Source organism: Primulina huaijiensis, chromosome 6, assembly GCF_012295235.1.
Source record: "Primulina huaijiensis isolate GDHJ02 chromosome 6, ASM1229523v2, whole genome shotgun sequence".
In the NCBI taxonomy this organism is placed as follows: Eukaryota; Viridiplantae; Streptophyta; class Magnoliopsida; order Lamiales; family Gesneriaceae; genus Primulina; species Primulina huaijiensis.
The window spans coordinates 23,004,160-23,027,998 of NC_133311.1; the positions used below are offsets into that span (position 1 = coordinate 23,004,160).

A 23,839-nucleotide genomic window follows, 5' to 3' on the forward strand; every position below is an offset into this window, starting at 1 on the left:
TATATATATATATATCAGTATATATATTCTACGGAGTAGAGTAAATGACTGGTGATTAGTGAGGTGAATGACACTCAAAAATCAGTCAAACAATATTTAATTCAGCACATCGAATAAAAATATAATAGAATAATCTATTACCTATATAAAAGATCCAATATTTTTAGAATTGTGAATTGACTTTTAAGTCCTTCATTATTAATTTATATAATTAATTAATTATTAATATTAATTCAAGAATATATAATCTATTTATTTCTATTACCTATATAATTTATTTTTTCTATTACCTATATATTAATGGAATTTAATTTGAACAATATATAATCTATTGATTTTTATTACTTATCTATTAGATACATATATCTATTACCTATATAATCTATTACCATAAAAAAGTCAATGTTTTTAGAATTGTGATTTATCTTTTTAAGTCTTTCATTAATTTATAGATTTTAATTAATTATTAAATTTATTAACTATATAAAAGAGACAGTGTTTTTAGAATTGTGATTTGTTTTTTTAAATATTTCATTAATTAATAGATTTTAATTAATTATTAATATTAATTCAAAAATATATAATTTAATATCAGTATATGTATTCTACGGAGTAGAGTAAATGACTGGTGATTAGTGAGGTGCATGACACTCAAAAATCAGTCAAACAATATTTAATCCAGCACATCGAATAAAAATATAATAGAATAATAAATTGTCAGTTTAAATATTAGCTTTGGATGCTATTTGAATGAAATATAATTTTCATTTTTACTTTTAATTTCAACTTATGGTTAACTTGGTCTCACATAAATATTTCATACAGGTACCCAAATGAGGTATTTCTTTAAAAGAGTGAGTTGATTTATGTAATTGTCGGAATTGTCCTTCCATCTCTTAATTGTATATTGATTTTTTTTAACTTTAATATTGTCTTGTGTATTATTTTATAACTAATATATATTATATTATATATTATAATCATCACATCATATAAGTTTTGAAATCAATTTAAGGAAAAAAAAACATTCCAAACAATTGTTTACATGATTATTTTCTGAAATAATTTAACCACTCACTTAAAAAAATCAATTTAATAGTATTATTATTTTAAAAATTAACGACAACGAAATTTAACAGATAAAATCGTTTTTCATCTCCATGATTACAACAAGTGCTTTAATTTAACACATATAAATATTTCCAGTGCTAAATTGATTTTTATAAAGATTTCACTATATTCAAATATTCAGGAACAGATCAAAACATATTCAATTATCATAAGTTTTGTAACGTGTAATTAATAAACAACTATTATATATTTAATTATATATCACATAATTAGTCTAACGAAGATAATAATTGGGGTAACTTAAGAGAAAAATAACCAATATTAATGAAATAAATGGAAATTACTTCGAAGCCAATAGTTAATATCATTTGTCACGATGGTTATTAACAATTTTAAATAAGATTCAATCATATACGGCAGACCATGCACCCACTTCACTAGCCAAAGAAAAGTTTTACACGTCCGTAGTAAAGACAAACTAACAATGACAAATCTTGATGTGATGCTGATTGATATGTTCCAACATTATCAAAAAAATATAGTAGTCAAAGTATTTATTATTCGACAAATATATCAAATTTCAACAAGACGTAATTCAAAGACTATTCGAAAGTTAACTTTCATAAATGCACAAGTGATTACTTTTCAAATGCTATATTCTTTAAAACAAACAATAGCATTCTTTTCGGACCATCAGTTATGTACTGACAATATGAACATGGTATTGCAGGAAACTATGGTACATAACTTGATTTTTTCAAATGTTATTCAACAATTTGATCAGCTTTTAAAGTGTAACAAAAGTTACTTAAATGAAAGAATAACAACAATAATTGTGGATGGATTTGAGAAACCACAACTCAAGCGAAATATTGATAAGAAAACAAAGAACTGAAACATCAATTAAATACAAAATGAAGATAAGAAAAGAACGAAAGCAAAGAAAAGGGCAAAACAAGTACAACATGAAGATAAAAAGACAACAAACACTAAGGAAATGACAAAACAACAACAAAAAACAAAATTCATCATGTTTCAAATGAGAAACCATAAAAATTCAAGATAATGAAAAATAGATGATTTTATTAAAATGATGAGAAAACTTAGACAAAACAGTCACACATAGATGACCCAAAAACTGAAATTTAAATAAGAAAAAATTTGATAATATTTTTTTATATTATGAATTTTCAATAAAAAATGATTTATTCGATTTCATTCAATATAAGTATTTTATGTTCACTTACTCGTTACAACGTTTATTCATCACGTGTTATTTGTTAGTATATTTAAATCTACAAATATTTATATGTTTTTTTTTGTTATATATCATCCTTGGAAAATATATATCATCATATGATCAGCCCAAGCCAGCCGTCTGTCTTCTCTTTTATATCCTCTCTGATTATATTCCCACCTGTACCGCCGGTGCGTCAATGGCCGTCCACCACCACCTGCTTCTCCTCCTGCTCCCTCTACTTTCTTTTGCCGATGACTCTACGGTCATGTTAAAGCTCCTTTCCTCCCTCTCCCCTGCCCCTGCCGGCTGGTCACCCTCCACCCACTTCTGCAAATGGACGAACGTCAACTGTGACACGACCTCCACCTTCGTCACCGCCATCAACCTCGACTCTGCCTCCGTCTCCGGAACACTACCGCTGGAACTCAACAATCTAAACATGCTCAAGTCCCTCGCCCTCCAGAAAAACTCTTTGTCGGGACCTCTCCCTTCTTTTGAGAACATGACTTCACTCGAACAGATATATCTAGACTTCAATGGCTTCACTTCAACTCCCAAGAACTTCCTTTTAGGCCTCACGAACCTTCAGCTATTTTCCATAAGTGAAAATTCCAATCTGGGTTTGTGGGAAATCCCTTCGTATCTGTCTGAAAGTTCAAATCTTGTTTCTTTTTTTGCTAGTAATGCTAGCATCGCAGGTGTGATTCCGGATATTTTTGGGTCTTTTCCAAATTTGCAGAACGTGAGATTGTCTTACAATAACTTGACTGGATCTTTGCCCGGGTCTTTTGCCGGGTCAGAAATTCAGAATCTTTGGCTCAATAATCAGCAACAGGGCCTATCTGGTACCATTAATGTATTGTCCAACATGAGTCAGTTGTCTCAGGTTTGGTTACATTCAAATTCATTTTCCAGCGGGATCCCAGATTTATCAAACTGTGTGAATTTGTTTGATCTGCAGTTGAGGGATAATAGATTTACTGGGATTGTGCCGGTTTCTTTGATGAATCTTCCAAATCTTCTTAACGTAACATTACAGAATAATAAGTTACAGGGACCTTACCCTCAGTTTTCTGACAAAGTTCATTTCGACGTTGGGACAACTAACAGCTTTTGTTTGGACAAACCCGGGCCCTGTGATCCGCAGGTGACTATACTTCTTGACGTTGCCGCTGCACTAGGGTATCCCACGGCGTTGGCTCAATCTTGGCGGGGGAATAATGCTTGTCAAAACTGGAGATTTATTAACTGTGACTCGCAAGGGAAGAATGTTACAGTGGTGAACATGGCGAAGCAGGGGTTTTCGGGTTCTATTTCTCCTGCATTTGCGAATTTCACTTCGTTGAGGAATTTGATATTGAGTGATAATAATCTTACTGGTACAATTCCTAGCATGTTGGTTACCCTGTCTCAGCTTCAAAGTTTTGATGTGTCGAGTAATAATTTATCTGGACCAATTCCTTTATTTCCTCCTGGTGTGAGGTTTAGTGGAAGTGGTAATCCGTTTCTTGGCAAGAATGTGACTGGTGAAGGTGGGGAGCCGGGGACTGATTCAGGACTTGTTTCTCGTGATGGAAGCAAGTCTGGTTCACCAAAAAAATCGGTTTCAATCGGTATGATTGCTGGGGTTATAGTAGCTGTTGTGGTATTCATTGGAGTTCTATTGTTTGTGTCCTACAAATGCTATATGAAAAAACGGCAGAATCGATTTGGCACGGTTGAGAGTGCAGAGCAAGGCAGTGAAATGTGGAAAAATAATGTGCTGAATGGAGTTAACGGACATGCTAGTGTTCCAAGTGAATTACATAGCCAAAGCAGTGACGACCATAGTGAAATCCCCGTTTCCGAAGGTGGAAATGCTGCAATCTCGATACAAGTTCTTAGGCAAGTGACTAATAATTTTAGTGGAAAAAATGTATTAGGTAGTGGTGGATTTGGGGTTGTATACAAAGGCGAATTGCATGATGGGACTAGGATTGCTGTTAAGAGAATGGAGTGTGGAGCAATGGGAATGAAAGGGACGAATGAATTCTTGGCTGAAATCGCTGTCCTGACCAAAGTTAGGCATAGACATCTTGTTACTCTTTTAGGATCTTGTGTTAACAAAAACGAAAAGCTTTTGGTGTACGAGTATATGCCACAAGGAACCTTAGCCCAGCATTTATTCGGATGGCAAGAATTGGGGTATCAGCCTCTGACATGGAAGCAAAGGATTACGATTGCGTTGGATGTAGCTAGGGGAGTCGAGTATCTTCATAGCTTGGCCCAACAAAGTTTCATCCACAGAGATTTGAAGCCGTCCAATATTCTCCTTTCAGATGATATGAGAGCAAAGGTTGCAGATTTTGGATTGGTGAAAAATGCCCCCGATGGGAAGTATTCCGTGGAGACGCGTTTGGCTGGGACATTTGGCTATCTTGCACCTGAATATGCCGGTAAGCATTGTGTATGGAGTTCCTGTTACGTGCATGTATTTTAAGGTAGCTGCAACTTTTATGAATACAGGTTTTGCAGAAATGTTCTAATGAGTTCTAAATTATCTTAAGCTTTTAGGACAATAGCCTAAAATTAAATTCACGATATGTGTTCTTGAATCATTTTTTTGATAATTCCTTGATGCAATCCATATACTTGGATATATTCCCACAGCTACCGGAAGAGTGACTACAAAAGTAGACGTGTACGCATATGGAGTTGTTTTAATGGAGATAATCACCGGCAGAAAGGCCCTCGATGAAACAATGCCCGACGAGAAGTCCCATCTGGTAGCATGGTTCCGAAGGGTCCTAATCAACAAAGAGAACATCCGAAAATCCATCGACCCCCTTCTTGATCCCAATGATGAAACTTATGAGAGCATTTGCAAAGTGGCTGAATTGGCTGGTCACTGCACAGCCCGTGAATCATTTCAGAGGCCTGATATGGGCCATGCTGTGAATGTCTTGGGACCCCTCGTGGAGCAGTGGAAACCATCTAAGCCCGTAGAACAAGAAGATGAAGAAGAACAACGTGGTATTGATCTCCATTTGAGCCTGCCTCAAGCGCTGCAAAGATGGCAATCTGATGAAGGTACTTCAAGAATGTTCGATGACTTATCTTACAGCAGTCAGACTCAGTCGAGTATTCCGTCGAAACCAGCTGGATTTGCAGACTCTTTCGGTTCTGTGGACTGTAGGTGATGTCAACGAAATACTGACGTGACAGCGGTTTGAGTTCGAGTCCCCACATGGTTCAAGTCTTGTTTCGGTCTGTACTGATATCAGTAATCAAGTTGGCAAATTGTATTCAATTTATTCTTTTGTGCCTGTTTTGAAGATAGGATCCTGTTAACTGTATTGGATGAGTTTCTTGATTGATTTTAACAATGTAAAATAGGGGGCAAGCTAGCTAGCAAAGGTATTCTTACAAACAGAAAATTGTAATTTTAGAAAATTTAAACCTCAGGTCTGAACTTTTCAGTGCTGCACATGTCATCCCTATGTTCTAGTTCTTCAATTTGGTTTCTTTATGTTTGGAAAATGAGAAACCATTATTCATATCTGACTAATTATGAAGAAACAAAAGTGAGACAGATTAAACAAATAAATGGATGTTAGAAGACAGATACAACCAATACCAGGCTGTTTTAGCATATCATGATGAATAATATCTCGTGTGGGCCATAATTTTAAAAGATAAAGTTTTAGAAATTTGCTGTAACTCAGCTGGCCGGCTGGCAGGCATATATATTTATTAAAAAATGTGTGTGGCTATTTATTTTTCATTTTAAATTAGCCAACTGTCTTTAATTAGCTTCAGCCGATTCTTCATTCAAAGTTCGGTGCATATTTTAAATCGAAATTAACGTTGTTTGTGCGTCTTAGGTGGCCTAAACAATCATATTTCATATGCATGGTCGGCTGAATAGTACAACTTCATTTATTATGCATGAAGACTTCTGCCGTCGAGTTTAGGAACTCGTCAAATTAGTCATTTTAAATTAGAATTGAATAAATAATAACCCATAAATTCAGATTTCTGGATATAGTAATATCCAGATTTTATCATATTCGGCGTACACTGGTTCCGAATTGGGTTTAGTATTGGGCCTAAAATAAATATTGGGCCTAATTAACAAAGAAAACCAAATGGCCTGAAATGGCTCCTCCTCAGGCATGCATGCATCACTTTCAACGTCTCAGACAGCTAAAACAATGCGACAACCTGGAGCTTCCAATACAAGCCAATATCCTCCATGCCCGTGTAATCAAATGCGGCTTAGGTCTTTATGAACTCTTTTATTCCGACACCGTAATAGGCTTTTATGGGAGAAATGGCCACCTGAATGATGCCGACCCGTTCAACTGTTAGAGGAAATGCCTCGAAGAGACTTGGCCTCAGTAGCGGAGCCACATGTTTGTACAAGCCTGGGTGATCCAATTTTTTTAAAAAAATTTATAAGTAAATTTTTTATAATTTTGGAATAACATGATATTAGTACGAGTAGATCAATTTAAAATATTAAAAAAATTTAGAGTTTAAAATTTTAGCTCGGGTAGAACCATATTTCTGACTCCGCCCTTCTTGGCCTCATGGGCTTTCATTTTCACCGCTTACAATCAAGCCAACCTCCACCGTCAATACGGATTCTCAAAAATCTTCGAGTTTATGGAGATTGTCACATGGTTTTGAAGTTCATGTGCGGTATTCTGGGTAGAGAAATTGTTATCAGAGACCAGCAGCAACCATCATTTTAAGAACTGTGTGCGCTCTTGTCAGGACTTTAGGTGATCTTGGTGTCTGTTCATTGGACATAAAATCGTCTCGTTAACAAAATTTGTCGAGTCTGCTGACAAAATTTTTCCTGACTTAATGGTTATGCGTGATTTAAGACAAGCATGTCTGCTTTCCTCGATGTGATGCTCGAACAAATAAAATTTCGTGCTTAATATTCTGTTTTTAAAAGCTTTAAGTTTCGTAATCGCTACTTTCAACTAGATTCAACCATCGGTCCATGCTTGTGATTCCAGCGCTCCTGTAAAGGTTAGATACTAAAGGGAGAAAATACTTGACTCTAAAATAAAATTTCATCGAAGTTGCAAATTCCCATATCCAAGTCAATAAAGAAGAAGAAAATCTGCATCACAACGCAGCTTATGTTTTGTCAAACGCACATTATAGCCATATTATAGAGTTAGATCCATATATCAGAAGTGCAGTCTCCCCCTGGATATCTCATTTCGTGTGCCAAAGAAGGGCCGTCAGGTTCGGATCCGAAATCCACGATGAAATTTGGGTTGATGGTAAGCCCACCTTTCCCAGAGTTTACATCAATTTGTAGCATATGGGAACCTTTCACGATCAGATCAGGGTAGAATTGTCGGTCCCATGTGCTGAAGAGCGAATTTGTAACGTAGAGACGTTTCCCGTCTAAACTCAGCTGTATCATTTGAGGTCCTCCTCTTAGTTGATGTCCCTGAATTGCCAAAAAAAAAAGAAGAAAAAGAAACAGCTTACTCAACTCCTCCATTGATGATTGATCCAGAAACAGTTCTCGAAGATATATTTTCTCAAGTCTATATATATATATATATATATACCTATAAAAGTGTGGATCACTCATTTGTTTTCCAATTGTGAAAAGACACAAATGTCTTCTTTATTAATATGAATCCAAAAAATCATATAAGGATATATATGTAAAATTGTAACAAATGCTAATAAATTATCATTAATACATACATTGATTGTAGTAATTTATATCATTTCAATAATAAAATGTAACTCCTATATTAATTTTATAAAATAATTGATCTATATACTACATTTAAATGTTTTATTCTTTTAATTTTCTATCTACATTTTTTAATGATTTTATTATAATTTTGTAATTATATTTTTTGTGTAATTTTTAATTAAGTAATAAATAAATTATAGTATTACAAGAAGATATATAAAAAAATGTAACTAATATGTCCAATAGTAGAATAACATAATAAATATAAAATAATATGATAATGTGAAGTTTAATACTAACATATTTTATGGGTTTTTAAACAAAGAATTAAAAGTAAATAGACACTTCAAGAATAGAATGTAACTCCTATATTAATTTTATCAAATAACTCATCTTTATACTACCTTTAAATGTTTTATCCTTTTAATTTTCTCTCTACATTTTTTTCCAATGATTTTATTGTAATTTTATAATTATATTTTTAGTGCAATTTCTAATTAAGTAATAAATTATAATATATACGAAAATTTATAACTTTATGTGCAATAGTAGAATAACTAACATATTTTATGATTTTTTTAACAAAAAATTGAAAGTAAAGAGTTTAATTTTGATTTTAAAAAATAGTACGATTTCAAAAAAATATGAAAAAAATTATCTACATATAACAACTATATTCTATATACCTATAAAAGTGTGGATAAAGGGCATTGTTTTTCAATTGTGTAATGACAAAATTAACGTTCTATACACACTTCAAAAATAGAATGTATATTTTTTATTAATTTTATCAAATAACTCATCTTTATACTACCTTTAAATGTTTTATCCTCTTAATTTTCTCTCTACATTTTTTCCCCAATGATTTTATTGTAATTTTATAATTATATTTTTAGTGCAATTTCTAATTAAGTAATAAATTATAATATCACAAAAGGATATATGAAAATTTTATAACTTTATGTGCAATAGTAGAATAACTAACATATTTTATGAGTTTTTTAATAAAAAATTGAAAGTAAAGAGTTTAATTTTGATTTTAAAAAATAGTACGATTTCAAAAAAATATGAAAAAAATATATATATATAACAAATATATATGTTATAAGCATAATTATTTTATTAAACTGTATAACTAAAAAATTACATGTATTGTTTGTAAAATCAATTATCAATCAAAAATTTGAATATGTAATTCATGAAAAGAGATTTAATGAGCAATAAAAAGACTCTAAGTTATTTTTTACTGTAAAAACAATATATGATATGATCCTTATAATAAATATAATTACTATGATCATTGATTAGCATTTGTCAAAGTATCAGAATTTTTACATATGATATTTAATATCTTTATTTAATTATTTNATATATTAAAAAAATTTGTTTCAGTTCATTTTGTTCTATATATTATGTTAATTACAATTTATTATATAACATAAAATCAAATGCTTGAATTTTAATTTGAGAAACAATTTTGAAAGTAAGTTGTATAAGTTCTTATAAATCGTCTAATATGATAAGAAATTAAGCCCAAATAAATAACAAAATGATTCAAATTGTTTTTTAGAAAATCAATTTTTTTTAATTTTTATAATATAATCGATATTACGTGCAACGCACGTGCATCTATAATAGAAGAACGTATTAAATAAATATTGCAACACACGTTTGATTTTGGCTTTCGAAAGAGATGCTTTTTGGCATACATTTAGACTGGAAATGGCCTTCAGAACTTATCGAATGAATCCTGAAATTTAGCCTTTTAATTATTTCTGAAAATTGAATACCCGATTCAATTTGATTTAATACTTGGTTTGAGATAATTATAAGTAATACCTGAATTTCAGGTACAGCGATCTGGTATGTAGTGCCATCTTCTGCCACAGCAGCCACATTACTTCCTTTTCGAATCAAACCTCCGACCCATACTTGGCCGGTCAATTGAGGATTCGCGGGATCTTCAATATTATATTGTCGAATATCACCGTGAAGCCAATTAGCCAAGTATAGGAAACGATCGTCGAGAGAAATCAGAAAATCGGTGATAAGTCCAGGCATTTCAGGTAGAATCCAGTTCTCCACCTTCAGTGACTTAACTGATGCTGATAACTGCAATAGGTTTAGATTAATGTATTGAATTCTATTCACTTTAAACGTGAGACTGACAAAAAAAGAAAAGTCTTTTCACGCACCTCGTGGCTCCATGATCCATCCGAATTCTTGAAAAATCTTACCATGTTGCTTGTTAAAGCACATCCCACGAATCCAGTATCTTTAGACGGATCGTGCAAGAACCTTATCTGCATTTAAGTACAGCATCACACGAGTCAAGAAAAAAATCAATGGAGAAAATTTTAACTCGCAACGACAGATAACGACAAAATGCAATATACCTCCAAAGGCAAGAGACCGGAATTTCCAAGGTCTACAGTCTGTTTCAACTCACCCTCAGGCCAACTATATACGTGCAAATGTCTTCCATAAAGACCATCCGACACGTGCTGAACGTCAAAACCTTTGGTGAAGGCAGTAGGGGCTCCCCATGAAGTGCTGATCATGGTCTTATGCCGAGGTTGGTACCAGAAATCATAGCCGAAAAGGGGGCTGTGACCTGGCTTCTCCCACCTATTATGAAGATATGAAAGTCATTTACTAGTCCACGGTCTTTAATTTCCAGACCGTTAGAAAATTTCGCAAGCGATGTTTGCACAAAAAATTACATCAGCCAAAAAGATGTGAATCTATAAAGTTTAAAGAAATGCCAATGAGACACTGAGTCTATATTTAGGACACAAATCATAACATTGTGTCATATTCTAGAGTAGACACAAACAAAGTTACCTTCCTTTGACGTTGAAATCCGAGTCGAGCAGAAGAAATCCATTTCCTTCTGCATTTCCATCTTTATCTCCAAGACACGACACCATGATCTCACCTGAAGCAAGACAGTGAGCTGTGTGGGGGAATGCTAATCCAGTTTTCTGTATTATATCTTTGGGTTCAACAAATTTATGTAAACTTGGAGCCCTTGGATCCTTCAGGGTATCGATTGCATAAATACGGCCAGATCTGAGATAAAGGCATTAGAGGTACATGTTAAAGAATGAGTAATGTCAAAAACACTTGCAAGAAATACACATTTTTCATTACTGCATTTAGGTTTCTACACAAAACGCAAATGTGGTGGTGGCATGAATGGCCCCTTGTACCTCTTTAAAGAAGGATAAATAAACCATGACACACAAAATTTTCCTAACATGTTTTAGGTTAATGTTTTGCGATGCAATCAATTTATCTTCCACAAATTTGGCCCCTTACACAAGTGAAGGTAGGACAAGAAACCGCCGCGCAGCTGATGGATCGCCATGGCAAGAGCTGCAGGAATTCCATCCAGAATGATGCAGTTCATCGCCAATGTAAGGCATAGGCAACCTATGTATCACTTTCGAATAAGTTGGGGAGCTTGGATCTACGTCCACCGTAGCAAGGTAGTCTGGCTTATTCCTTCCTGTCCCTATAAATTTTGTAAAGCAACATAATCATATTGTTAGTTGCAAGTTACTCAATGAAAATATAGAATATATGGGAAAATGTCGAATCCCCCCACATTTTTCACAGTCAGGTCAATTTTTTTGAATCGAGCAAATCTTAATGTGTTTTGCCAATTCCTCTATCTGATATTTAAATCCAATAAATGACTCTTTTAAACCATGAATCGTTTACATTCGCCGCAATAAAGCACTTTACTACTTTTCCAACAATAAAGTGTAAAACGAGAGCTCACTTTGAATCCAAATCTATAATTTTATGCATAATTTTTTCAATGAATTAGAACCAAAAATCTGGCTCTATACGCGATCGATTCCAGTTATTTCCTTTTCGGAGATCCACTCCAAATCACAGATAAATAAATAAATAAAAAATCACAAAGACGGAACCATCGATATTCAAAAGGATCAGCAGCATATTAGCAAATTCAAGATAAAATCAAATAAACACAAAACCCATCAGAAATTCAGTAAATAAAAGACGATCAAACCAAAAAACATATAAAAAGAACATGAACCCAAAAAAGAACAACCTCAAATACCTGTGTAAATACAAGTAACATAAATCAGAGCTTCCCTTGGCCCAGACATGGCTTCAAGAGGAGAGGCATAACCCGGTCCTCTCTTGCAGCACCCATTACCCACCTCGGCATGTTGCAACACCACCATATCAGTTGCCATTTTTCTGTTCTCTAGCGATATTTCCTGCTATTTTCAAGAATTTAAGCAGATAGATGCTAACCGCTCGATATAATGCCACGCTTTGTTCTTTATTTGAGAATATCAATTCGGGATGACATGAAATTTCCAGTCGTTGATATCACGTTCACGTGATGAGCGAAGTAAATCTTGGGATAAGGTGACGGAGAGGTCAGTTGTTTATATCGTGGCTGTTTGTTCGAATGTGGGCATGATTTCTAGATAGGTGCACAGGTGTCCAAGAGGGATGTACATGTTAAAGATTGTGTAATAAGATATAATGATATTTCTATTATATAAAATTAAAAAATAAATTTATGAGATTTTTGACTCAAAAGTAAATAATATTATAATATTAAAAGATATGTGAATTTCATGTTATAAAAATTAGTATCAGAGCCATGATCTAAATCAAGTTATATGGATGAAATCTTCGGATACTTAAACGAAGGAGGTGAGAGCTTCCGATAAAAATACTTAATAATCTCTTGAGGTGGGTTATGTTCTCAATTTTTCATGTATCCCAACGCAGTGAAGATGAGTGACCTCAATTGGAGGACAAATAAGACTTGAGGAGAGGCCGGAATCATGAGAATAATGGTGGAACTTCGTTTGAGGAGATATTGTTGGTAGTACTATATTCTCAAATTGGAAGATAAAGATGAAAATCATAAGTTAATAAGATGAAATGATTATCAATATGAGATATTTTGGATAAAGTCGAAAAACAAATCCATGATAACTTAAACTCAAAATAAAGAATAACATATCATTATCAGACATATCACTTGCATGTCATAACAGTATAGGGTACGAGGATAGAGAGTCGATTAGAACTCTCATAATTAAATTAATTACTATCAATAATATTTTCGGAATAAATTTTGATTAATCGTTTGTCGGCTCAATTCCCAGACGGTGTGAATAAATGGCATGTTTTGAGCTTGAAATAATAGAGCGATCGAGCAACTCGTCAAAATCTTCACCGCATATGAACAAACACAGCTCACTTGCATTCCTTGCCTCAACTGTTTTTACTTGAATCTTGGTTTTCGATTTTAACTAATACTAAAAATATAATTAATTATAGTTTTTTTAACATACAAAAAATAAATCAGTTCTCTCTGAAAATCAAGTGGGTCAAAGATTAGTATAGGGAATTGTCTTAAAGTTTTGATAAATTAAGATCACAAATAAATGTGAAACATTTGTAGTTTTTGAAATAATTATCGTATACTAAAACTTCATACTTTTCTTTTAATATCTTTTTTCGGAATATAATTTCTGAATTTTAAAATAGCAAAATGGTGGTCTGTCTTTATTTATTTTCTTTTAGTATATGTATACATATTAATGGAGGTAAAAGCTGCTGCCTGATCTGATGCTAAATAAGCTAAAATGAAACGAAGAGAGGAAGTTAACAAGAAGAAGCCCCTAATGTGACACTCCAAACTCAAATGTGCTAGAGTATAAAAATATCTGTGGATGGAAATAAATACCGCATATGCATTGAAGACAGGGCATTCTAATATCAAGTAATAAAGTATTTGTTCCAAAAGATGGAGCTTATCAAAGGTGTACCAACTTTAAACGTTTACAGCATCAATACATTATATGCATAAAGGACAAAAGCTAAGAGATCGACATGTGATCCTTGCTAAACAACTCGACAAGATTACATCATACCAAGAAACTATGAAAAATAAAAGAGTCACTTTGTTTCAGAAAAGCACACAGGAAGTGATGAAAAAGCATAGGATTCGTTCTTGGAACCTCCACGTGATGGAATTTTTTAAAGAGTAAGATGTTCCATACCTTTTGTGTTTCTAGTCACTCCCTTTGTCGAATTTTTCTCTTCTTGTTCAACGTAAGCATTTGGCCTATAACCAGAGCTAGCCTCTTCAGTATCCGAGCAGCCAGGTTTTTCCGTTAAAAATTGTTCCCAAAACACATCATTCACACGGATCTGAGCCGCTGCAGGCTCTTGCTTTTTACTATGAATATCTTGAGACGAAGAAGGGACGTTAGCATTATCAAAAGAAGTCCCCTTTGTTGGCAACCCATGAGAGATATCGTTCTCGTCAGTGTTAGGCCTTGGTTCTGTATTGGTTTCTTGACTTGAGTGTGGCATTGACGCCAAGTTTTGACTTCTGTTTGGTTCTAAAGGAGAAGAGGTAAGGGAGAGATTTAAAAGGCAGGAAATATGACAATCGTCATCCTTGTTCGAAGCTAAATTGTTCTGCGAGGAGTGAAGTTTTGGGCTTTCGGGTCCCACTAGGCAAGGCAAAGATGAATCCATCTTTAAGGTAAAAGATGCCCCGGTGTCTGACAGCTCTAATGTCTCGGAGGGGCATGAAAAACCAAGGGTCCTTGTATGTTCATCTCTTGGCCATCCGTTCATCCTTCCTAGAGGACTTATTCCATCATCATCGGAGCTTTGTGTGCTACGCGAAAGCAAGTTGATGTCTGATACAGTCGGTGATAGCTCCAGCCGCAGCTTATCACAAAAATCTTGAGGGCATTTGTTCCCAAACTCAGGCCTAGAGCTGCTTTGATTGTCAACCAAAATGTTTTCTTGAACCGATTGAGAGTGATCGACTTCAGGGAGTCGCCTTTTCTTATTGTATGCTGAAAAATCCATTGATTCGAGCTTTTGAGCTAGAAGTTCAACAAACTCGGGATTTTGAACTGCCTTGTCGAGGAAGCTTAATAATCTCTCCTGCCTCTGCTCCATGTCAACTATTCGCTTGGTTAAATTTTCCAACGGTACTGTTGCAGCAGACTGCTGCTCTTCATATGCCAATATATTTCCTTTAAGAACGGCTTTCTCTCGGGACAACCTATCAATTTCCTCCTCAAAAGCAGCTCTTTCTGGATCAACCGAACCTTGAGGCTGACTGTGGCTATGAATAGGCTTTCTACGATGAATATTCTTAAGATTATGTTTTTGATCTTTCACAAAGTCTTCATTTGCAAATTCCCATCTTTCGGGATCAATTTTCCGAAATCCCTACAAATGAAAGAAATATCTTTAATAGCCCTACCATGTGTCCATGACCACGTCCCAAATAGAAACAAAAGCATCTAAAAAGTTTAGGTGAGAGGATATCAGCGGAAACAGTAAAAATCAGTCCATAAAATTAATATCTGGTTCTTTTCTACAGGAAAGTGAGAGGTAAAGCAAATAATGAATCGTCTGATATCATACAGACTCCTCATCTCTCTTCTTTCATCTCAATCACAGCACCAACACTGATTTGCTAGCTCAAGTATCACTACAAATTCCTTCAATCCCCTTCATTGTGGGGCCTAAAATCGATGCCAGGACCCCTAAACCTCTCATTGATAGATTGCCTTTAGACCCCATTATTCTATCCACACCAAAACTCCACGAGAGAATCAATAAAAACCAAGATGTACTTTCTATCATTCATGGAAGCAAAGGTTATAATAACAGTTCTACAGGAAGCCAACTAAGTTTCCCAAACATCGAAATTTGGTGCAACAGAACTAAAAAAAATACAATTTGAATCTCTCTTTACAGTGCTAAAAGACTTGCGCGCACCAACACTTTTGCCCCAAGTAACATTAAATTCACCGGAAAAAGCAAAATCACAACCCCTCCCCCCAATGAACAGAATCGAGCTACATGGATATCATGATCATATCTTTACAATAACATCTGCGACAATAAAATTTACTTGAACAAGGTACGAAAAAAACACATGGAAAAATGAATCATCTCAGTACGCACTTGAAATGCATCACTATTTCCATTTTCCATCAAAAAAATTTACAAAGATTCAGAACACCGATGCAGCAACATGAATCGGACAGTTTTCTATACCCAATCACCCATCGAAAATAATCACACAGAAGTCGTGAGAAATTTGAGCTAAATTCAAAACATGATTTTTTTAAAAAAAAACGCAGAAAACAAAATATACATATCTATTGAGAATTGGGGTACATACATAGGTGTTGAGCTGTCGGATGAAGCTGGAGAAATTATTGTGCTTAAAGTAGGAGGGGAGAAGGACCCGGGCGAATTCCGGTGGGTTCCAGACCACGAAGCTTTTTCGGCTAGCGCTCCATGATACGATCGCGTCAGTCGATGAATCGTCCACCATCTCATACGTCTTTATAAGGAAAGGCGCCGGCCCACCACCACCACCTCCGCCGCCGCCGACATCCATCGTTGTATGCGACGATTATTATTGAATGGCCGGGAGGAGAGAAGCTAGGTCTATTTCAGTCAAAATACATGACCTCGGGATTTAATATTTATTTATGTACGATTGAGCTTCAACTATTTAAATAAGTACACATTTTGAATCTTCAAATTTGTTTCGATGTTTTTTTTTTTTTTTTTGGTTTAAGAAAAATAAATAAATGTGTGACACACTTTCAATGTCCAAATTATGATTGACAGAATCTTAAATTGGGGTTAGTTTTGGCTTTTATATATATTTGAAAGTCCACTTTTCAAAAAAATTAAATCTTGAACAATTCAATTAATCCATATAAAATTATTTTCTTTGATATTAAATTGTACAATAATAAGATTTAAAATAGTCATTAAATTGTCTTAGTCGCAAAATTACAAAAACCAAGCATATGCTATTAAAAATGGGCCATGGGTATAACTATCATTTTGCTTTGGCCTTTTGGGCCTTTCATTATATTCAATTCAAACTACATGTTGTTCTCCATTTTGAACCCAATTTCAGATTTATACAAGTACAATGCATATCATACATATACTTACTTGTAGTAAAAAATAATAATAATAAATCATCAGTAGTAAGCTCGGATTGCAGAACTTGAAAATTCAATCAAGTTCACATTTCTTGTACCAATGAAGAAAGCTTGCATTTTTTGAAAAGTAACAAGTAGAATGACAAAATATGCACATTTTAGCAGTTGGAAAGTAGATCTTTCCACAGTAACTCGAACTCAAATCTCGATCCAACACTTTCTTGTTCGCTAACCTCCCCTTGCACACCTCGTGATCACCTCGCAGCCTCTGTTATAAAAATTAGCCATACCCGGATCCCTACAATTATAATAAGAAGCTCCGGGCTTGTTGCAAGGCACCAAATCTCTCATCAAAGTATCGTAACTTATGTATCTTCTCTGCATCAACAGAGCCCTCCGATTGCTCTCCGAATCCATCTCCTCCTCCAATCCTGCCATTTCGCCTATCTTTTCTGCACAGACCCTTTTCGCCATTTCACTCGAATCGCTTAATTTGGCTGAATTCAGATCCGAAACCGAGACCCCTTCACAGATTCCCACATGGTTGTGAAAGAAACATGGCAACAGTAGTACGGAGAGAAGGATGTAGCAAAAGGTTCGCGGCAGCTGAGAGTGGGGCATTTTGTGCGTAGAGGGTTGACTCAGTTCTTGATTTGGTTGTGAGCTGTGTTTGTGGTGTCGATGAAATTAAATCTTGGCATTTAAGTATAAATCATGTCGCTCTGAAAATGGTGACCACTGGCCATTGATCTTGCTTCTATTGTCGGTGGCACCCAAATCCCAATAATTGTGTACTTGAAGATTTAGATTATTTATTTTTAAATTATTTAGTCAAATCACAAAATTATTTAAAGAATTATATTTTTCTACAAAGTAAAAAAAATTTACTAAGACGACGTATATTGATCCAGTATAAATACTTGTTTCGTCCGCGTTCAAAATATTATAATCGATTTATAATCTCAATAGTACCTAAAAATTTAACCAACCAATTGGCAATTTACAAAACAAAGCGAATACTTACACTAAATCAAAGGATTTTTGAAAAATAAATTTATTTCAAAATGTTATTAATAAAATTTTTGCTAAAGATTTCTATTGGCAGCATCACATCTCGATGGCCCGAATGGAATGATCGATCATTAATAAGTTTGGACGGAATATGGTAATATTTACACCTACTAAGCTGAAGATGGCAGATCTGGGGGTAAATGAGACTGACCCACTCCCCACTATGCATTCAAACTTAAATTGCAGATTGACTTTTCTCTTATTATATTAGGTTTCTTATCACAAATTTTTTTTTTCATTTATAATAAGCATTAATATTTATGTTTTTTTTTTATGAAAAAATAATATTTTTCAATGAATGACTTATATAGAAGATCTGTATAAAAAAAATTAGTATGTCTCTTGTGAGACAGTTTCATGAATTTTTATCTGTGAGATGGTCAACCCTACCGATATTCCCAATAAAAAGTAACACTCTTAGCATAAAAAGTAATATTTTTTCATGAATGATCTAAATAAAAGATCCATCTCACAAAATACGACCAGTGAGACCGTCTCACACAAATTTTTGACAAAAAAAATTGACTAATAATATCGTCTCACGAAAATTTTTGTGTTCATGTAAATAATTATTGCGTTGTCTAAGATCTGGTATTTAAAATATTATTTTGTTAAAAAAAATTGCATAAATTGTTATATTAAATTTGAGGGATTTTTTTTTTTACATGCAACATGAAACGTAAACCATTTGGAGCATAACTTTTCTTAACAATACATGAATAAAAGAGCTGGAGCTGGATTTATTTAGTCCGTATCCTGCTATATCATAAATCAAAAACAAACTTTTCACTTTTTTTGGGTGCAAATTCACCATCATCCGAGGAAACATGAACCCAATATCTATTAAGAAATATATCAAAAGCAATAAACCTACAGTTACCATCATACTGATACATAACAAATGAATGAAAAATAAGTAAATTCTCATTACTCACTCTTCGACTTATTAATCATTCAAAAATTTAACCCAAAAATCCAACAAAATCTCATAAAAAATCAGAAAATTTCAAAATAAACCACAATACTGATAAATATATTGTCTCAATGCACTTTTTGATCTTACCTTAATATCTGTAATGAAGAGGCTTGTAAGGTCCCTCCACTGGAATGCTAATATAATTAGCCTGGTCTTGGCTAAGCTTTGTGAGCTTGGCACCGAGCTTTCCAAGATGGAGAGACGCAACTTTCTCATCGAGATGCTTAGGCAAGACATAGACTTTCTTCTCGTATTTGCCAGTCCCCTTCTCCTTCCACAACTCGAGTTGAGCTATAACTTGGTTTGTAAAAGAGCACGACATCACGAAACTAGGGTGCCCTGTAGCACAGCCCAGGTTCATCAAACGACCCTCAGCTAAAACAATGACCCCAGACTTCGTGTCGGGGAAAACCCAACGGTCGGTTTGAGGTTTTATGACGATCCTCTGCACACCAGGGAAAGTCTCGAGTCCATGCATGTCGATTTCATTGTCAAAGTGACCAATATTGCACACGATGGCATTATTTTTCATTTTTCTCATGTGGGAAACCATTACGATATCCTTGTTACCCGTGGTGGTGACAAAGATGTCAGCTTCAGAAACGACATCTTCAAGGGTCAGGACTTGGAAGCCTTCCATGAGAGCTTGAAGGGCACAGATTGGATCAATCTCAGTCACAATTACTCGCGCTCCGGCTTGTTTTAAGGCCATGGCACAGCCCTTGCCGACATCTCCATAGCCACACACGACACCGACCTTTCCAGCTATCATCACATCGGTGGCCCTCATCAGTCCATCGGGAAGGGAGTGGCGGCATCCGTATAAGTTGTCAAACTGATTGAATCACATTGAGATGAGGTAGTTGTTTGGTGTTAAATATGGGGAAAGAAGGAACTTGCAACTATGTAAGATATCATATGATGCGCTTAATTTGCAAATCCAAAACATGATCAGACAATTAGAATATAAATCAAACCAACCGCATGGATGTTTTGTTCAAGAATGATGATGAAATGGACTGCAAATTTTAATTATAATGTACTAACCATAGGGATCGGCATAACCAACCGCAGTGTATCTAAAAGATGTATTAGATTCAAATGTGTATTTCACAGAATATATCAGATTCAACACTCAGATAAGATCCGAAGCTTCAAAAAATTGCATAGTTTAGCAACATTACGACAAAGAACGTATACGATCAAGCCAAAAAAACTAATTTGGACATCATAACACAAATATCACATGCATAACAACTGATCTAAAGCTTCAAAACGATATCAACTAGTAAAATTAAGCAAGCATACCCAACAAGCATAATTATGATCAATACAGAATAAACTAAATGGAACAATATACGACAGATATCAAATGCAAAGATAAGTCCCGTTAAAAGAACATAATAAACTTGTCTGTGTAAATATATACCTTGCTCTTGGTGACAGAATCGTTTACATTAATAGCAGGGAAAAGAAGAGTGCCGCTGGCCTGCATCTGATACAACCTCTTAACACCGGTGGTTGTCTCCTCGGACACACCAACCAATCTATCTAGCATCTTCGTGTACTTCTTGGAATCAGACTTCAGCCCATCTCGAATCAAAGTGAGAACAATCTGAAACTCGGCATTATCCGTCGAATTCGGATCCGGAACCTTACCTGTTTTCTCGTACTCGGCCTCAGCCTTCACACCTTCGTGGATCAACAGAGTCGTATCACCACCATCATCAACAATCAAATCGGGGCCACCATCGGGACCCCAGTCAAGAGCCCGTTCGGTGCACCACCAGTACTCCTGCAAGGTCTCTCCCTTCCACGCAAAGACGGCGGCGCTGTCGCGCGCAATGGCGGCAGCGGCGTGATCTTGCGTGGAGAAGATGTTGCATGAGCACCATCTCACCTCGGCTCCTAATGCGGTCAAGGTTTCGATCAGAACAGCGGTCTGGATAGTCATGTGAAGGCTACCCGTGATCTTAGCGCCTTTGAAGGGCTGGGATGGCCCGAATTCAGCCCGGGAAGCCATGAGGCCCGGCATCTCGACCTCGGCGAGATCGATCTCGAGGCGGCCGAAATCGGCCTGGGACATGTCCTTGACCTTGTACTCCCGGCCGGAGGTAGTCTTGTCCACCAAAAGAGCCATCGGTTGCACGAGTATAGAAGAAAATCTGGCTTCTTGGATCTAAGATTACCGCACTTAGAATGATACGACGAAACGGAGTGCCTCAGACGTCTATAAATATGTTTTAATGGGTAAAGATGGACGGTTGAGATTTCGAGTATTTGGTGGATCTGGGATTCTCTCCCCTTTTTTTCCCATCTGCGGGTTGTTAAAATATTTTTGTATCCCAATGCTCTCACTCTATGTCGGAATAGTCGGTTTCTTCGGGTTCGATCTCCCTCCCCGTGTGAGTTGTAATCAAAAAAAAATATTTTTAGGTTTCGGCTCCTAACTTTCTTTTTTTTTTAAATAAATACCAGTGAACCGATAATATTTTTTATAATTCATTTGATTTATATTTAAATGAAGATCAATATATAATATAAGAAATAATGAGGGACTACACTGTAATTTTGATATATAAATTAAAAAATAAATTTAAAAATAAAAGAATAAAAAAATGATCTCAGTAAAAATTGAACTTATGACCTAAAATCAAAGAAACAACGACTCTATCCACTGACCTACATATAACTTACATTAAAAAAAGTTAGTTACTCTAAGTGTCTCAACCTTAATAAAATAGTATAGATATTAATTTTTTTCTGTTATTACTTCAATTAATGAAGTCAATTAAAAAAATATAAAATGAAAGTTGTCGATTTCATTTTACAAAAAGTGAAATATGAATTCTATAGAATTATAAAAAAAATTCACCAAAGTTCAAACCAACAGTTTGTTACTCTATGAATTTAATTTTTATTAGTGGTATAGATATAGATGTTTGTTAATCCTATCATATAAATAATATCCTAAGTATCAATATAAACGTTATACAACGAAACAACGTTATTTTTTCATATAACATAATATGTAGATCAATGTCAAAAAGTACATTTAACTTCATATATTCATCTATTATATATATATTTTATTAAAGTTGATGACATGATAGTAACCACCTAAAAAAAACACTAACTTTTTCTTTCAACTTTACACTTATATGATACTAATATTACACTTTTGTTTTTTTAAATTTCAACGCACACTTTTATTTTTATTTTTATTTTTAACAATTCAAATATCAATTTAGCTCTTCCATAATTTGTCAAATTTCACTTTGGTCCATCGATAATGATAAAAAAAAAATTATACACACACACATCGCGTGTACAGAGTAATTAGTAGTTAGATTAAGAATGCGTGATTTGCGTTTATCTCTTCTATATTTGATGTTTTTTGACTTTCAATTTGTTTCGTATGTTATAAATTTTTTTAATATATAAAAAAATGTCGAATATATAAAATATAAAAGAGTAACGTGGCTCATGACATCGTGCCTAAGAGTGGTAGATGTCCTATGTCAACTTCTTTAAATAATGCTGACAGTTTTCGCTGCAATGGGTCCAATTTTAAAAACCATGTTATTTTAGATTCCTTTTCATTCTTTTGCATGTAGAAAGATGAGAAAACCAAGAATAAATAAATGTTTTTGAATAATATATATTCCATATGAATTGATTATTTATAATCCGATCAAATCTCAAAGATAAATCTTCTCTTATTTATATATAAGCAATCGTATTCGAGAAGAGAAAAAGGGCGGGGGGATTTCATCCTTAAATTAATTGTATTATGTGGCTTTGCGACATTTCGGGAGATCATTGTTTTAAGTCCAATAAATATACTATTACCATTCCTAAATTAAGCTTGAAAGTACTCATTCTCGAAACACTCAAAATTTAGCTTATATTAACTTTNTATATATAACAACCGAACATTATTACAAACTATGGTTAGCCAAGTTTATTGCCATTAATTAATTGATTATTCATGCAATGCAAGTCACTTGCACGATACCTACTATTGAATCGTCTATATTATCATTAATTTAGCCACTCAATAAAAACTCATGGCTCATTATATTGGCGCTTGATAAATTTCAAATAGATAAAATATAGAGAAAGTACACACACAAAAAAGGCTGTTTGTATCGTATTAGTTTCATATGAAAATTGAAGTTTTAAACTCAAAAATTGTAAAATAATTTCCCATATACACACGCATCACTTTGGTATATATCTATACTATTTTATTAAAGTTGAGGATATGACAGTAACTATCTAGGAAAGACATCAACTTTTTCTTACAACTTTATTCTTATATGATAATAATATTACACTTTTGTTTTTTGTTTTAAATTTCAACACACACTTTTATTTTTATTTTTATTTTTTTCAAGAATTCAAATATCAATTTAGTCCTTTCATAATTTGTTTACTTTCACTTTAGTCCATCGATGATGATAAAAAAATATTGTTCACACGCATAGCTTGTTAAGAATAACTAATGTATATTATTTGGGTCCTTAATTAGGGTAATTAACCGAGGCTACCTGTCGGCACGTTAATTAATGCAAAACGGCAAGTTGGCCTCAACGGTGGTGTTTTTCATTCATCGTGAGAAAATGCATGTCGCAAAGTCATGTGACTGACTACATGTGGAGGTTAGAATTTTAGTCGTGAGTTTGTGTTTAGATTCATGAATTTAAAAAGAGATTTTAAATCAATTTATTTTTAATTATTTGACTTACCCGGGT

General features: G+C 34.2%; 6 protein-coding genes across 7 annotated transcripts in view; 2 read left to right on the forward strand and 4 right to left on the reverse strand.

The window, feature by feature from the left end:
* The first annotated feature begins 1,095 nt into the window (after positions 1-1,095).
* LOC140978502 (glycine-rich RNA-binding protein 2, mitochondrial-like) overlaps positions 1,096-23,839 on the forward strand; it is a 98,305-nt gene continuing 75,561 nt past the window's right edge. The window contains exon 1 of the mRNA XM_073443617.1: positions 1,096-1,100. The gene's annotated coding sequence lies outside the window, so the exon portion shown is untranslated. The remainder of the gene's footprint in view (positions 1,101-23,839) is intronic.
* Positions 2,416-5,847, forward strand: LOC140978482 (receptor-like kinase TMK4). The gene is made up of 2 exons (XM_073443570.1): positions 2,416-4,746; positions 4,961-5,847. The coding sequence occupies exons 1-2, from the start codon at positions 2,508-2,510 to the stop codon at positions 5,488-5,490; spliced, it is 2,769 nt and encodes a 922-aa protein (XP_073299671.1). The 5' UTR covers positions 2,416-2,507; the 3' UTR covers positions 5,491-5,847.
* On the reverse strand, positions 7,359-12,493 carry LOC140978484 (selenium-binding protein 1-like). Of its 2 annotated transcripts, XM_073443574.1 has the most exons (8): positions 12,339-12,487; positions 12,121-12,286; positions 11,349-11,544; positions 10,872-11,099; positions 10,424-10,655; positions 10,223-10,330; positions 9,867-10,139; positions 7,359-7,766 (listed from the first exon to the last, which is right to left on the reverse strand). In XM_073443574.1, exons 2-8 carry the CDS (start codon positions 12,257-12,259, stop codon positions 7,485-7,487), a joined length of 1,458 nt encoding a protein of 485 aa, XP_073299675.1. In that variant the 5' UTR covers positions 12,260-12,286; positions 12,339-12,487; the 3' UTR covers positions 7,359-7,484. The 2 variants fall into 2 exon arrangements, with proteins under 2 accessions (XP_073299675.1, XP_073299674.1); XM_073443573.1 differs by having other exon boundaries at positions 12,121-12,493.
* LOC140978485 (heat stress transcription factor A-5) lies at positions 13,783-16,567 on the reverse strand. The gene is made up of 2 exons (XM_073443577.1): positions 16,252-16,567; positions 13,783-15,287 (listed from the first exon to the last, which is right to left on the reverse strand). Exons 1-2 carry the CDS (start codon positions 16,471-16,473, stop codon positions 14,070-14,072), a joined length of 1,440 nt encoding a protein of 479 aa, XP_073299678.1. The 5' UTR covers positions 16,474-16,567; the 3' UTR covers positions 13,783-14,069.
* LOC140978486 (protein RALF-like 24) lies at positions 16,921-17,811 on the reverse strand. Its single transcript, XM_073443578.1, has one exon. The coding sequence runs from the start codon at positions 17,654-17,656 to the stop codon at positions 17,264-17,266; it is 393 nt and encodes a 130-aa protein (XP_073299679.1). The 5' UTR covers positions 17,657-17,811; the 3' UTR covers positions 16,921-17,263.
* Positions 18,930-21,300, reverse strand: LOC140978487 (adenosylhomocysteinase-like). The gene is made up of 2 exons (XM_073443579.1): positions 20,512-21,300; positions 18,930-19,917 (listed from the first exon to the last, which is right to left on the reverse strand). Exons 1-2 carry the CDS (start codon positions 21,220-21,222, stop codon positions 19,171-19,173), a joined length of 1,458 nt encoding a protein of 485 aa, XP_073299680.1. The 5' UTR covers positions 21,223-21,300; the 3' UTR covers positions 18,930-19,170.

Excerpts from the sequence above, each read along its gene's own strand:
- LOC140978482 (XM_073443570.1), top strand. The coding sequence starts at position 2,508 with ATGGCCGTCCACCACCACCTGCTTCTCCTCCTGCTCCCTCTACTTTCT. Across the intron at positions 4,747-4,960 it reads TCTTGCACCTGAATATGCCG|CTACCGGAAGAGTGACTACA; the intron begins GTAAGCATTGTG and ends ATATTCCCACAG.
- LOC140978484 (XM_073443573.1), bottom strand. The coding sequence starts at position 12,259 with ATGGCAACTGATATGGTGGTGTTGCAACATGCCGAGGTGGGTAATGGG. Across the intron at positions 10,656-10,871 it reads GATTTCAACGTCAAAGGAAG|GTGGGAGAAGCCAGGTCACA; the intron begins GTAACTTTGTTT and ends TCTTCATAATAG. Across the intron at positions 7,767-9,866 it reads TCGCTGTACCTGAAATTCAG|GGACATCAACTAAGAGGAGG; the intron begins GTATTACTTATA and ends TTGGCAATTCAG.
- LOC140978485 (XM_073443577.1), bottom strand. The coding sequence starts at position 16,473 with ATGGATGTCGGCGGCGGCGGAGGTGGTGGTGGTGGGCCGGCGCCTTTC. Across the intron at positions 15,288-16,251 it reads TCCGACAGCTCAACACCTAT|GGATTTCGGAAAATTGATCC; the intron begins GTATGTACCCCA and ends TTTCATTTGTAG.
- LOC140978486 (XM_073443578.1), bottom strand. The coding sequence starts at position 17,656 with ATGCCCCACTCTCAGCTGCCGCGAACCTTTTGCTACATCCTTCTCTCC.
- LOC140978487 (XM_073443579.1), bottom strand. The coding sequence starts at position 21,222 with ATGGCTCTTTTGGTGGACAAGACTACCTCCGGCCGGGAGTACAAGGTC. Across the intron at positions 19,918-20,511 it reads ATTCTGTCACCAAGAGCAAG|TTTGACAACTTATACGGATG; the intron begins GTATATATTTAC and ends TGATTCAATCAG.